Here is a 14,736-nt window from a genome sequence, read left to right on the forward strand (position 1 = left end):
CTTTTGGAACCTAGCTAGGATTTTTTCTAGGTTTTCCTCATCATTCACTTTTCCTCTATTACTCTATTACCTACCAAGGTGCCGCCAGCTCATCACATTCCCATACAGCTCCAATGGGGATTTTCCAGTCACCTGTCATTAAGATTGTAAAAGCAGAACCAGGTGGCTCCTCTGTGTAGGTGACCAAAATCTCAGGTGGTTCAGGCCGAGGGTTATTAGTAATGCCATTCCAATAATAAGGGGAAGCAAGGAAATGGTCTCTACGGAGTGTACAGGGTTTAAAGGGGGGAAACACAAAGACAAAGAGTCCATGCATTTTATATTTCCTTGCTGTGAATGGAAGCTGTTGGCTTACTGATATCACAGACACATACAGATACGTACACACATGAAGCTTTTGAAGGGCATCTTGATTTTTCTGTTTACTGCGTTTCCTCCTCTCCGCTATAGAATAATTATCCACAACTTGAATAGAAAAATTGCTCACTAGCGCAAAATGCTTAATCATAGTCCTGGTTGGGTGGCTTCTGTTGACTCTGATGAATGTGCAATTCCAGATGGGTACAGAGAGACCTCTTTTTCTGACTCTCATCCAAAATCCTGGGAAGATCCGTTCAGGCTGAGAAAGGCTGAGCACTGCATGCTGGAAAACTGTCTGCCAGGAGACCATCATTTCCTAACAGAACAGCTGCTGCGAGCCCACAGCTTGCCTCTGTTCCTTTCAGAGCAAGATACCCAGTGTTTGTGACTCAGCCTGGGTGTTTCTGGGCTGCTCCAGCAGGGTTGTGAAAACAATAAAATCGTATAAAGACCAATGGTACCCCGCCATCATCTCCGACAAAATCCTGCAGGTGCTGCCTGCCTTGTGCTGGGGATTACCTTGTGAGAAGGGAAGCTTTCTGCTGTTTGCTTTAGGAATTTGCGATCCGATAAACAGAAGGAATTCCCACTCTCACAGCGCAGAGATTTTCAGCAGTCACTGTACACTTGGCTTTCTTTCTATTTCTACCTTCCCTTAAGCAAAGACATTCTAACCCCACAGATCCCGGGCCTAATCTCAAATAGCGGTGTTTTCTAACTGTCATCCTTAGAGCTTTCAACAAGATCTTAGTGATTTTCCTCAGAGAGTGAATTTATAGAGGGAGCCAGGGTTTAACAGGAGCCGGATAAGGAAGAGCAGCGCCCCCTGGAGGAAAATGGGGGCATGCAGCTGGCTGAGAAACTCCGACCATCCACAGGTTGTAAGCTTGAGGACTCCCTTAACATACCTTATAGAGTTAAGAAGATAGAATCTAAAATAAGGTCCTCAACCACTTTTATCTAAAACTGTATGAGTGTCCATATTTGGCTTTGTTCTTTATATGACCAGTGAGAGCCAGCAGGGACACTGGAATTGTGAAACACTATGTAATTAAAATGAATCCGGCAGGTTATGAATCACGGTAGGCTTTATGGGAAGAAAAGAAGGGGTGCCACTCTCTCGTCACATAGAGCAGTTGTCTTTGGGTCTGTGCAGCCTTCCTGGCCCTTCGGTGGAATGGCCTTTGGCCTAATTGCTTACAACCTTGGAGTACCTGCTAAATAACTGAAAACTAGAAAATGTGTCGCTGAAATTTTTAACGACACTCATATTTTAAGTTTTCAAGGTATGGCAATCACTTACTTTATTTTCCTAAGTTTTTTTCTTGTAAATCTTTTTATGTGTATGAGTATTTTGCCTGCATGTATGTCTGTGGTGAGTGCAGTGCCCTCGGAGGCCAGAAGAGGGTGTCAGACTCACTGGGACTGGAGTTACAGATGGTTGTGAGCTGCCGTGTGGGTGTGGGGAATCAAACCTGGGTCCTTTGCAAGAGCAGCCAGTGCTCTTTAATTGCTGAATCATCTCTCCAGCCCTTATTTTTATTAGTTTCTAAAAACATATAGCATGAGAATTTTTTAATCCCAGTTCCCAGAGAATTTATTATTGTAATTTGCCTATATCCAACTCTTTTTTTAATCCTCTGTGTAATACTGATGTTGCTTCTAGTTTTGAACATTAGTGATTTCCTCAAAGTCATAATATTGATTTTTTTTCTTTCTATGCAAAAATGTCTAGCGCTGGAGTGCAGCCCAGTGGTAAAATGCTTAGCTAGCATGTGCTAGCTCTGGGCCGAATCTCCAGCACCACATACATAGAATAAACGTCTATGACCCAGCAGCTAGCATAATATGATAACCTATTATCCACACAAAGATTTGCACCTGTATTCACAGCCACTTTAGCCACTGGAACAAATCCCAACCCTGGAAACACCTGAAATATTTATCAAGGACTGAATGGATAAGCAAAATGAAATACCCAACTATCTTTAGATGCACAACATGAGTGACCCTCAGAGACTATGAATATAAAGGGAAAGAATCCATTCTCAGAATTTATAGCCCCAGGCACATTAAATTTCTGGAAAAGACAAGATTACACACACTGAAAGAGACGTGATTTGGGGTAGTGTGCTGATGTTTATGGGAATCAGACAGGATTCTCCCTAGAGGGGAGGAGGGAACAGCAGAGGGTGACAGATGGGACACATCTCTGGAGAAAGCAGGGAAATCCCAGGTGGCAGAAAACCCTAGAGCCAGGAAAGACAGATAATGTTGGTAACCCACTTCCCATCTGAATCCCAGGTCTGGAGGCTGAGGGTGAACCTTCAGAACTTACTGGAGTTCTGAGAAAGGCAAGATCCATATGACATGTGCCTGGGCAAAAGAAGCCAGAGGTCCATCCACAGAGCTAGCTCCATACAAAAGGAGAATGCTAGGTTTATGATGACTCTGTCTCAGTTGAAGCATTTATCTAATTATTCTTTAACAATAAAAACCTGGGAGTCAGATATCTCAGTAATAACCTGGTTGATCAGAGAAGTGACGGAGAAGCCACCAGTGACCTCCTTCTTGCTCTCTCCTGTTCCTTGATTCAATAGGGTCAAGACCCTCTCTAAGCCCTGCCCCACTACTCCCTGTGTCTCTCATCTGTCCTCAGTCCTCTGAAACTGCCTACAGTTAAATTCTGGTCAGCTAGTAGCTAGCTCTACCCTCTGATTCAAGGCAAATTTTATTGGCGGTCTTGGGGGCATCAGCATGCGATCAAAATGTCACATAAACAGCCAGTGTTCCATTGCTATGAAGAGACACCATGACCACAGCAACTCTCATAAAGGAAAACATTTAAGTGGGGCTGGCTTACAGTTTCAGAGGTTTAGTCTATGGTCATGGTGGGTAGCATGGTGGTACACAGACAGACATGGTGCTGGAGAAGGAGCTGAGAGTTCTACACCCAGATCCGCAGGCAGTAGGAAGAGAGCTACAGGGCCTGGCTTGAGCATTTGAAACCCCAAGGCCCACCCCCAGTGACATACTTCCTCCAACAAGGCCACACTTCCTCCAACAAGGCCACACCTCCTAATCCCTCTCAAGTAGCTCTACTTACCAATAACCAAGCATTTAAATACATGAGCCTATGAGGGTCATCCTTATTCAAACCACTACAGAACATTGTTGAAATGTCCAAATTTCAGCAAATTATAGTTGGTTATTGTCTGTGAATATACAAATCCATGTGGGTTCTTGAGCAGTGTGAATTGACTCCTGTATTGATGTGAAGCTATTCTGTTTGAGTCAGGCACTGCAAATCTGTTTATCATGTGCAAACCAAGGAGGAATGCAGAAGGGATACTCTCCTCAGGCAACTAGATATCAATGTTAAGACTTAAATCCTCTTTCCCTCTAAAATTCATACGTTGAAGCCCCAATCCACAAGAGGATGGTGTATGGAGATGGGGACCTGTGGGAGGAGAAGTCGTGACTGTGCAGTGAGCATGGCTGAAGTGAGATGAGCTTCCTTTAAAGGGTTGAGGAGATCAGAGCATTCCCCTTCCTCCTGCCTTTTGTGGACAGCAAGTCACCAAGAATGGGATCTGTCTGCATCTGGAACACAGCAAATCACCAAGAATGGGATCTGTCTGCATCTGGAACATCTGAGCCTCCAGAACAGTGAAAAACAGACTGCTTTGGGTAAGCCTCCCAGGCTATGGTGATTTATTCCAGTGCCCCAGGCAGAGTAAGAGAGAAATTGGCACTGAGATTGCTGCTGAATTAAATACTTAAAAAAGTAGGACCAGCTGTAGAAATAGGTAACGAAGATGGATGAGTTCTGGGGTGTCTACAAGAAATATGGACACTATAGGCAGTTCTAGTGAGGGTTCAGAAAACAGAGTGAGCTGTAGAGATGTAGAGACATCTCTGTCATCTCAGAGAATAGGCCACGAAGACTGGGGCCTGGAGAGATGGTTCAGTGGCTAAAAGCATCTGCTGCTCTTGCAGAGTATCTGGGTTCAGTTCCCAGCACCCATATGATGGCTCCACTTCCAGAGGATCTGATACCCTCTTCTGGCCTCCAGGGACACCTATACATACATATGTGGGTGCACATACATACTCAGGCATGCACAAGTGCATGCACATGTACATGCGCACACACACACACACACACACACACACACACACACACACACCTTTTAAAGAAAAGAGGAAAATATTAGTAGCAGAGCAAGTGTTGTAAAGGCCATTCTTGGGTGGTCTCAGAAAGACCTCAGGAACACGTTGAAAAGAAGACATTGTATAGAGTGGTAAAGAACCTGGCTGCAGTGTACTGTGTTGGAGTTTTGGGTCGCAAGCAGAACTTGCAAGTGAAGAAATCAAACATTTCACTGAGATTTCTGGGCAGAGTGCTGGAGGAGTAGTGTGGTTTTTCCTGGCTAGGTGTACAGACATCTCCAAACTTAGGATATTTTGACTTTTTTTTTTTTTTTTTTTTTTTTTTGCTTTCTGATGGTGTGAAACCAATATGCAGTCACTGGAAATTGTATTTTGAAATGTAGTCCTTTCCCCCAGACTAGCAATATGCAATGGTGAGCAGCAACAGTGAGCTGCCAGCTAGCCAATCACAAGAGCGAATGACTGATGCCTCACAGTGTGCTGTGTTGCTAAGCGACCGTGCCCATGGGTTAAGGTGCTTGATGCATCTTTGACTCAGGGTATTTTCAGTTTACAATGACTTCATTGGGAAGCAACCACTGCAAACTGAGGACCCTCTCTGTGATAAAATGTGAGCACAGAGAAGGGAGTTCGAGGCTTAGTTATTAAGCAAAAGGGGACCAGGAAATGAAGGCTTTGAACATTCTCAGTCTGTCAGGATGGCAAAGAAAGGGAGACTAAATAGAGACAGAACCTGATGGTGTGGCTTCTCAACCATGACAAACGAGTGTGGGTGTAAACCATGATCCTAAAACTGTTCATCTCTACAGGAGCTGGGAAGGCTATTCTTGGTTGTCACCTTGACAACATCTGGAATTAACTAAACCCCAAGCAGCTGGGTACACCCATGAAGGCTATTTTTTTTTTTTTTTAATTAAATCATTTGAAGTGAGAAGACTTACTTTTAATTTGGATCTTTTGAGGTGGGAAGATCCATCTTCAATCTGGGCCACACCTGCTGCTGACAGCCTATATAGAGGGCATGGAAGAAGGAAGCTTTTGCCCTTTGCCTGCTTGCTTTTTCTGGCAAGTCCATTCCTTGGAGGGGACTAGAGCCTGCTTCTTCAGGACTCTGTTATATCCTGAAGATCATCTGAGACATCCAGCCATGTGTACTGAACGACTCTGGGCCTTGCATTGGTAAGACAACCATTGTTGGACTAGCTAGACCATAGCTTGAAGACCATCCTAGGAAATGCCATCTACATATTCATTCACTCCATCAGTTCTGTCCCTCTAGAGAACTCCAATACAGAGGCCAGGAAGAGAGACAAGATTATTCCAGCAGAACACTGCCTGCTGGCCCCAAAGGAAACAGAGAAAATCCGGCAGAAGGGAAGAAGGCAGGCTGCAAACACCCGGCATGCATTGGGAAAAACAGGGTTCCACATGCTATGTTAGAGACTGGAGCTGCTTCTCTTTCTACAGCCTCAAGGGAACCAACCATGTGAGGCTGCCAACACCAGAGGGCAGGACCAGGGTCTAGCGGAGTCTGGGCACCTTCCAGAGCTTTAAGCTGAAGGTGAAGGATCAAGCCCAGGGGATGGTAGGTCCACTGCAGAGCTGTGAGGGTGAGTCTACCACCCAATGGGTCCAGAAGGTGGGTCTGCTGCTTCCTTCCTGCAAAGGATGGCTTCTGAGCCATGGGACCCAGTGTCCGTTCAGGTGGGCTGATGAGAAGGCTGAGGGCAGGCTTGGCAGTGTATGCTCCTCTGTGCAGGGGTGTGGGCAACTGCAGCCCCAACTGTAATGAATCTGGCAGTGGTTCAAAGGACATGAGGAGAGGGATTGCCTCCTTGAATGAAGAGGAAGACAAGAAAGGCCTTCCAAGACCTTGGGAAAAGGGTATCGGGCTAAGCCTCTCAGGGGAGGCTGGCTGTCTGGGATCAGGTGTGTGGAGGTGGGCCTGTTCCAGAGGTACTGTGGTAGAAATATTTACTTGTTTGGCAAAGTATGTCAAGAAAATAACCAAAATGCCAGAACAGAGGGAAAGAGAAAAAAAAAAAAAACAACAAAAAAACCAAAGCAACCCGGTCAGCCACAGGAAAGAAAATGCTGCTTTAATCAAGACTAACTTGAAGGCCTTAACTCCACACACACTATTAACACTGCTGCCTGTCAAGAGCAGGAAAGAGGCCACTTGACCAGCAGTTCGGGTCTGAAGTGGTCTTATGAAAGCTTTGCCAAAACTTCACTAAAAATAACCCAATGTCATGTTCTTGGCATGTCGGCTGGCCAGGAAAGGCTGAGCCTCATTCCAGTCTACAGCCCCATCCTTGGTCTCAGGCCGCAGCCCTCAGGAACTACTGTGGCCCTGGAGCCCCCTCTCCACTGGTCAGATTTGGCACATATTTTAAATTTTATTTTACTTTCACATTTACATGTTCAGGAAGGCTTTGAGAGGAGGACTGTGGCCTTTAGGAAAAGCTAGCACAATTCCGCCCGACCCTGGGCAGATGTGTGTGCCAGGGTCTCCCTCTGGGAGACCACTCTGTCATCTTTAGCAGCGCGCTGCTGCTCGTTGGCAGCCAACATGGCTGCTGTGGCTTTCTTCTTGCCCGGGGTTGGCCTCAATGCCTGGATGACATGTTGCCAGAACTGGCTTCACCCAAGATTGTATTGCTGATGAATCTGGTTAGCCGACTCGTGGTCTTTCAGTCCAGAATGGTGGCACTATAGAACCAGGGCTGGAGGATCCTGTCTGTCGACATGAGTGGACACAGCAGTGTGTAAACAGTACTGGATTCTGCAATGCGGGCATGACATGCCTGCCTGTTGCCAGCAGGGACTTGGGTCCTTTTAGGACACTGAGGTTCATGGAGGGGACAGGCGGAAAGCCCCCGCTGCTCACTCCAAGATAAAAACAGAAGCCAAGACAAAGGCACCCTATTCCACAGCGGCCTGAGTTCCCAGGACCGTCCAGTTCTTTCTTCCCTGTGCCAAGTCCCAAGTCCCCAAAGATGTCCCTGCATAGCCCCTCACTTGCCAGAAGGGCATCTCTTCTGCAGAATGAAACAGATGCTTATAAGGTCAGAGGACCTGAAAGAAAAAATGGGCTAGCCTGGAACTAGAAAGGACAGATTACTCATATGGTTCTGTGACTATCACCACCAAATGTTACAGGGCCTCACTCTCGAGGAACATACATGATCTGTGTCTGTGGCTATAGTTGTGCCAAGATAGAAGAAAGGGGTATCATGCTGACTTAGATTTGAGTCTGCACGGGCCCCAGTAATCTTTGCAACCATTCAGCATCTCCGTCTCTCTTGAAAGTGCTGGGTCTGTGCAATCCACAGGTCACGGGCGACACCACCCAGCCACTGGTTAGCTGCTAGTGCCAATGGCAATGGGACACCAAAGGGAATGGCTCCTAACACTGTATCCTCGGGGTCTGCCCACAGGTCTGCAGACAGTCTTTCCTAACCTCTCATGGGAGTGATGGCTAGTGACCTAATGATACAGGTTCGGGTTGGGGCAAGGAGCAGGGGGAGCTCAGAGCATCTGACATCCCAGCTAAGATAATCAGAGCCCAACACCATCTGTTAACAGAACTACGGGGGGTGATGGAGAAAGTCTCATCTCTGTGCTCAGACCTCCACCTCATCGGCCCCTGATCTAGCAAAAACTCAAGGGCTCTGTGCATTAATTTAGCAAAAAGTCTGGTTTCTGATACCCAAAGAGCTTGAAGTCCCCTTCAAAACGCGCATACAGGCGCCGGATGTCTCGTTTGCTGATGCCCAGGAAGTATCGCTCCACTTTAGTTCTATTGTATGAGGTGATGCCTGGAGGGATGGTGGGGTACGACACCAGGTGGTCTATGCCAGCTTCCTTCAGGATGTATGGGGCATCCTCCTCCAGGGTTTCATGGTGTCCAATCACACTGTACTTTATCTCACAGGGTGCACAGAGTTCTACGTAGGTCACCCAGTGGATGATATGGTCCCCAAACTGAAGGTCTAACCATCTGCGGTTTGGGTCACCCAGGTAGCGCACAAAATCTTCAAACTGGATCCCCCGGGTCTCTGTTCGGTCCTTCCGGTACTTCCTGATAATGCCAGGGGCGATCTCATGCCTGTACCAAGGCTCAAAGCGCGGATTGTGCACAAACTTATCCTTAAAAGCCGAAATTAGCCTTTCGAAGGGATCTCTCACGATAAAGAACTTGAAGTATGTTTTCAATCTGAGGAAAAGACAAATAAGAGACAAAACTGATGCTCTGGGAGGTTAGAGAGGGCAGGAGCAAGATAACACCAGGCTGGGCCCTGTGGAAGGTATGTCCCATACATGGTGCACACTGTGTACTGGGCACTCAACACTGCGATCAACCCATTCTACAGGTGAGGAAACAGAAACCTAAAAAACCCAAACTGGGCTGGAGAGATGGCTGTAGTGGATAGCCATCCCAGCATTGGCCTGGAAGTTCCAACCCCCATTGAGGCTTCAGTAATGATCACGACCACAAGGCGGGGCAAAGGAGGGAGCAGAAGACGGAGGATCAAGAGGAGGTCTCTCTCTTGGTTCCGGGACCCTGGATGCTGGGGGTAGACTGAGCAGCGAGCAGAGTTCTCCAGAGAACACCGCCGGACTGCGCTATACCTTTTTCAGACCCTGCAACCTATCCCTTCATTTGTAAGTTACCCCACAAAATAAACCTCCCTTTTAACTACGTGGAGTGGCCTTAATAATTTAACCAATAGATGGCCCAGTGGTTAAGAGCATTAACAGCTCTTCCAGAGGGTCTGAGTTCAATTCCCAGTAACCACATGGTGGCTTGCAGCCATCTATAATGGGATTTGATGCCCTCTTTTGGTATACAGATGTATATACAGATAGAGTACCATAGACATAAAAGAAGTAAATCTTAAAAAGTTAATGTGTGAGCACATAAAAAGAAGAAGGAAGAGGAGGAGGAGGAGGAGGAGGAGGAGGAGGAGGAGGAGGAGGAGGAAAAGAAGAAGAAGAAGAAGAAGAAGAAGAAGAAGAAGAAGAAGAAGAAGAAGAAGAAGAAAGAAGTAAAACCCAAACTGCTCAAAGCCCTTGCATTCATCCCCTGGGACTGATGAGAAGCTGTTTAATCAAGGGCTTGTTTTATTTTCCTAATTCAAAACTTCAAAAATTTTTACAAGTTCTGTTCCTGAGCCGTAAATCACAAGGACTAGAACTGTGAGTTGGTATTAACTGAGGCCAGAGACTTATTTTATGGGCATAGCTTTAAAGAGGGCACCCCAAGCTGCCAGGGGGAATCAAAATAAAAGGAAAGAATGGGAAGAAGGACTCGGAAGCCAGGCTGTACACTTCCAATAGGGAAGGCACCCGGACGAGCTGCCCTGGCGGAGGGAGGGGGGGTAATTAGGGGGGTAGGGGGGTAGGAGGGTAGGGTGGGGAGCTGCAGCAGAGCAAGGCACGTGATGGCGACAAGAATGACAAGTATCTGTGGCCATACTATACTCACAGTGTGCTTACCTGAAAGCCAGAAACTGCTGTCCATGATCTGCCTATCTTAATTCATGGGACCTCACAAAGCCCCGTGAAGAAGCACTTAGAGCCCAGGCGGACAGTCCACACCTAGGACGATGTCTGACCAAAGTTTGTAGAGCGGTGAAGACTGAGTAACCCAAGGCCAGTAGCAATGACATACAGCAGGATGCAAAGCCAAGGAGGGCCCAGCCCAGGCTCCACCTGACCCTGAGGGGCGGCTCTCTGAAGTCACTTCACAGAGGAAATGGGGAGCACTTTTGGCTCGGCGGTGGTGGTGCACGCCTTTGATCCCAGCACTCGGGAGGCAGAGGCAGGCGGGTCTCTTTGAGTTCGAGGCCAGCCTGGTCTACAAGCGAGCTCCAGGACAGGCACCAAAACTACACAGAGAAACCCTGTCTCAAAAAACCAAAAAAAAAAAAAAAAAAAAAAAAAAAAGAAAAGAAAGAAAGAAAAGGAAAAGAAAATAGGAGAACTTTCTCACTCATTAGCTGTTGACTCTACTGCTGCCATAGTCAAGGAGGCTCATCTCCTGCACCGCCTGTGATGGGACCTGCTCACACAATTGCCCCAGCAGGAAGTACATGCAGAAGTGGGCATGGTGCCTTGGCAAAGTGCTCAGCACTTTCTTTATAATGGAGAAATGTAAGGAATCCATAAAACTTAACAAAGCCCAAACACAAAGTGTTGTCCACTTCTGGCAATAAGTTGATGCAAACCTTAATGGCCTCTGTGACAAGGCTGGGAGAGGTATTCTGAAATTCTCAGGAGGGCTGTTGAGTTGTAGCGAGCAGGACACACTGAGGACACCATTGGCTGCTGCATGCCAACCCCAAACGGTTGACCCCGCAGTCTTTGGAGCCGAGTGGCTCACACTGCAAGGACAAACTGAGCCTGGGTGGGACTTTGCTGTTAGAGTTTTTGCCCTCCCTCTTCTCCTCTGAAGAAGCTGCCCTTACCGCTTCTGAATTCCCGTTTTGCTGAAGGAGGAGAGGCGTGGAAGGCCATTTTTCTCATGGTCATGGACCACGTTTTCGGGGATCTCTTCAATGGAAGAAAACGCTCCTGGGGTAAACAAGAGGAGAAAGAGCATGAACTGCCTCAGCATGATCTTTAGAGGAGTGTGTCCATGTCGTCTCAGACCTCATAACCTCCACAGCACACAGGTGAAGCCCACCCTCAACGTCCACGCATGCGCCTTTGGATTCCAGCTCTTTCTGCTGGAAGGAGACACAGGAGCTGCGTATCCTTCCTATCCATCAGCTAACGGGAAGGAAGAAGGTTATGTGGGGGATGGGGAAGGAAACAGACCGAATATTGACAGCACACGGCCCCGGTACCATACCTCGAGGCTAAACCTTCCCTAAAACATGAAAGAGCTTGTTTTCCTCTGAGATGACAGGGCGTGCTGCAGGGGCATGACATGGAGCGCAGTATCCACCTATACCCACAGGGCTGCCAAGTCCTCGTCTCCACGGCAGACTGTGCGCCTGTGGCACGACACTACTAGACCAATGGTGCTCCTAGACAGAATGCCACGGCAGCCCACATGGCAAATGGCAAAGACACTTGGTGATGAGAAACCCTGGCTAAAGTTCGGGGATCTGAGGCAAGGAGGACATAACCGAAGACGCAGTGGGACCGGGTGTTTGGAGGCGATCTGGGGGCTGGACAGACTTCTCTTTTCCCAGTGTAGACAAATGGAAAGAAACGGTGACGGGACCCTGAGGGCTTAACCAGCTTCTGTGAACTGTAACATTCAGCCTTGTGCTGACCCTGTGCTGTGCAGCTTTGTGTCCCTGAGAGGAGGAAGCTCTCCTGGGTCACTCCTGCAAGAGACACAGTCTTGACTCGCTTATTCATTTCTCCTCCAAGTACTTATGCCCTAGCTCAGAGCACTGAAATGTGCCTTGGTTGGCACATTGGACCAAGATGAGGGTGTCAGGTCCAAAGGCAATTCCATTTCCCCAAATTCTGGCAGTTACGCAGTGCCAGCATTCCTCAGGGACTCGTGGAACACTTGCCCCACACTACCCTGGTTACTGACAGATGGACAAATGGCCGTCTGTGGCGTCTGCTGGAGTACCAAAGCCCATGCTGGCCTTCGGGCTCCCTCAGTGTCACAAGTGCCTGTTACACATTTCAGAGTCCATGCTGGCATCCTGGCTCTTCTCACCTTTTCCCTGCCCTAAACTCCAGCTCATGGGCTTCCCTCCTCATAGCTACTCATTCTCCTTATAACCCTGCTATTTCGGCTATGTGCTCTCTCTGTCTCCCTCTCTTTGTCCCTCCGCCCCCACCACCTCCGCTCTGCCCCTGCCTCTCTCATGACCAGGGTCAGTCTGCTGGCCATGTTGGGTCTTCTACTTCCTGCTCTGGACTCTTCTAGATGCCTGTGGCTGCTTTCTCTCTCCTATCTACATTTACCCTCCCCCTTAACCACATTATGGAACAGTCAGGGCAGCAGTTTATACAAGAGGATGATGGAGGACCCAGGGCTTTGGATCTGGGCCTGGGCCCACTCACTGTCCAGGCACACTGGGGATCAGTTGAGGATGCTCACTAGGACTTCCCAGCTTTATATGACCTGGCAAGCCCATGCCTATGCTTTTTAATTTTGTTTGTTTATTTCTTTTATTTTTTTTTAGGAAATAAGGTTATATGAGTATACATTGTTTTAGAAATAAGCAAGCTGACTTTCTCTACTAAACAAAGTAATGAGCTGGATAAAAGTTTAATGGCTTTTTCTCGCTAAACATTTGATGGGTGTTGATGTCAAGGGGGTTCCTTGTTTTCTTAAATAACTTGTAATGATACATGAAATCATAGCACGTGACTGACAGACACAGGAAGTCTCTTGTGATCTTGTGACTCCTAGAAGTGCCAGAGAAGCTCCAGCAGGAAGAGGTGTTTTGATGCACACATTCACGTAGCTTACTTCCTCCTAATCCCGCTGTGATGAGTCGGGATGCTTCCCACTGCCCGGCCCATCGGGGAGCCTTTTTGATAGGCTTTGTTTTCAACTTGATTTGTATGTAGCCTTGAGCTCCCGTTCAAAAATGCAGCACATGCTGGTATATTATTTCAGGAGCACATTCACTTTAACTGTGTATCCAGAAGATGAGGCCTTGTCCTTTCTTTCTGCCAGCTGACCTGGACCAAGGGCAAATGGTGGCCAAAGCTGGCCAGAGTTGCCAGGAATGGGCTTGGGACCTGTGGGCATGATGCTGAACCACAAGAATCGGTCCAAGGTACCTAGAGTGTGATTTCTGACCAGAAGTACCCCTGCTCTTGTTGGAACTCAGCCAGCTGGAGCTAATTTGTTTTGTTTTGTTTTGGGTTTTGGGTTTTTTAAAACAGGGTTTCTCTGTGTAGCTTTGGTGCCTTTCCTGGAACTCACTCTGTAGCCCAGGCTGGCCTCAAACTCACAGAGATCCACCTGCCTCTGCCTCCTGAGTGCTGGGATTAAAGGCATGCACCACTGGCGCCCGGCTCAGGAGCTGAATTTTAACAGACAGAGCCTATAATTATTTTAGGTCAATTTAGACTAATTGGGATTTAAATAAACCTGGTGTCTAAACAGAGTGGTGAATAATCAAATCCACAGTGTATGAACTCATTTTTCTATGATTTAATTTGTTCCCCAGTGAACATTAGATTTTTGGAAGCATGCTAACGTGACACTTTAAGCCTACAGCAGACAAGGTGCAGTTTCTGTCTACACAGCCAGGCACAGCAGACTCGGTCTACAAGTGAAGCCGCCTGAGGCCCAGGAGGCCAGAGTCTCCTCCCAGGCTCTGGCTGTGGGCCCTCAGGGAGTGTGGTGGCCGGGAATGAGAGGGGCTGATGGGGGTGGATGATCTGAGTGAAGATGATAAGTTCTATCTGCGAAAACTCTGGAAACTCTGCCCTTGGCTCTGTGATCAAAGCATCTCAGGTAGCGCCACCCAGTGGCTGGCTGGGATTGCAGCTCAGCAGCAGAATGCTTGCCTAGCACACACACAGCCCTGGGTTCCATGGCCAACACTGTAAAAACAAAACAGAGCCAACCCCGCCAACTTTTAAAGAGAACCTTCAGGAAGACTGTGGGTCTGTTTTGGAAGAAACCATCGCCTCCCTGGATGCCACCATCACCCACCACAGGTGGACACCCCCCCCACGCCACACGTACCGTTCAAGACGATTAGCACTTTCTTCCATTGGGTGTTGCCCACTTTGGGAGTCTGACAGAAAAGAATCTTGTGCTTGTCACAGACAAATATTCGATCGAGGACGAACTTAGAGACCTCAGTGTGTGAGAGGTTCCTCAGGGCCTCTTCCCGGCAGGCATTTCTGATGAGCTCCAGCCGCTCCAGATAAACCGGGGGCTGGTCAGGCCGGCCTTCCGAAAGCATCTTCCCAGTTGGCTGTCAGTGAGAGGGAGAGAAGAGGCAGAGGGACCGTGGGCATGAAGCAGAAGAGAACCTCTGAAGCACCCTTCTCGCTTTCCTTCCATTTCTAGAGTGACAACCACCATCTCCTGCCACCTCACAGGGCCCTTCTCAGCCCCCTCTCCACAGCCTTGCCCCATTCTAAAGACGGACGCCGACAGGTGGCTCCTGTGACTTTCTTGAAGGCTGACCCGATGAATCGACAAGATGAGAAAGCTGGAGTTCCCAGAGAAGAGGCAGTGTATGGGGCCATTTCACA

At 47.9% G+C, this 14,736-nt stretch overlaps 1 protein-coding gene across 6 annotated transcripts in view; it reads right to left on the bottom strand.

Annotated features, from left to right (window-relative positions):
- Positions 1-6,609: 6,609 nt before the first annotated feature.
- Positions 6,610-14,736, bottom strand: part of Chst10 (carbohydrate sulfotransferase 10) — a 28,898-nt gene continuing 20,771 nt past the window's right edge. For all 6 annotated transcript variants that reach the window (XM_036167898.1, XM_036167894.1, XM_036167899.1 and 3 more), the window contains 3 exons: positions 14,219-14,453; positions 11,007-11,112; positions 6,610-8,752 (listed from right to left, as the gene is read on the bottom strand). In XM_036167898.1, the coding sequence (XP_036023791.1) occupies positions 8,215-8,752; positions 11,007-11,112; positions 14,219-14,453 (879 nt within the window). In that variant the 3' untranslated portion in view covers positions 6,610-8,214. The remainder of the gene's footprint in view (positions 8,753-11,006; positions 11,113-14,218; positions 14,454-14,736) is intronic.

The sequence above is a fragment of the Onychomys torridus genome, chromosome 18 (assembly GCF_903995425.1).
Source record: "Onychomys torridus chromosome 18, mOncTor1.1, whole genome shotgun sequence".
Lineage (NCBI taxonomy): Eukaryota > Metazoa > Chordata > Mammalia > Rodentia > Cricetidae > Onychomys > Onychomys torridus.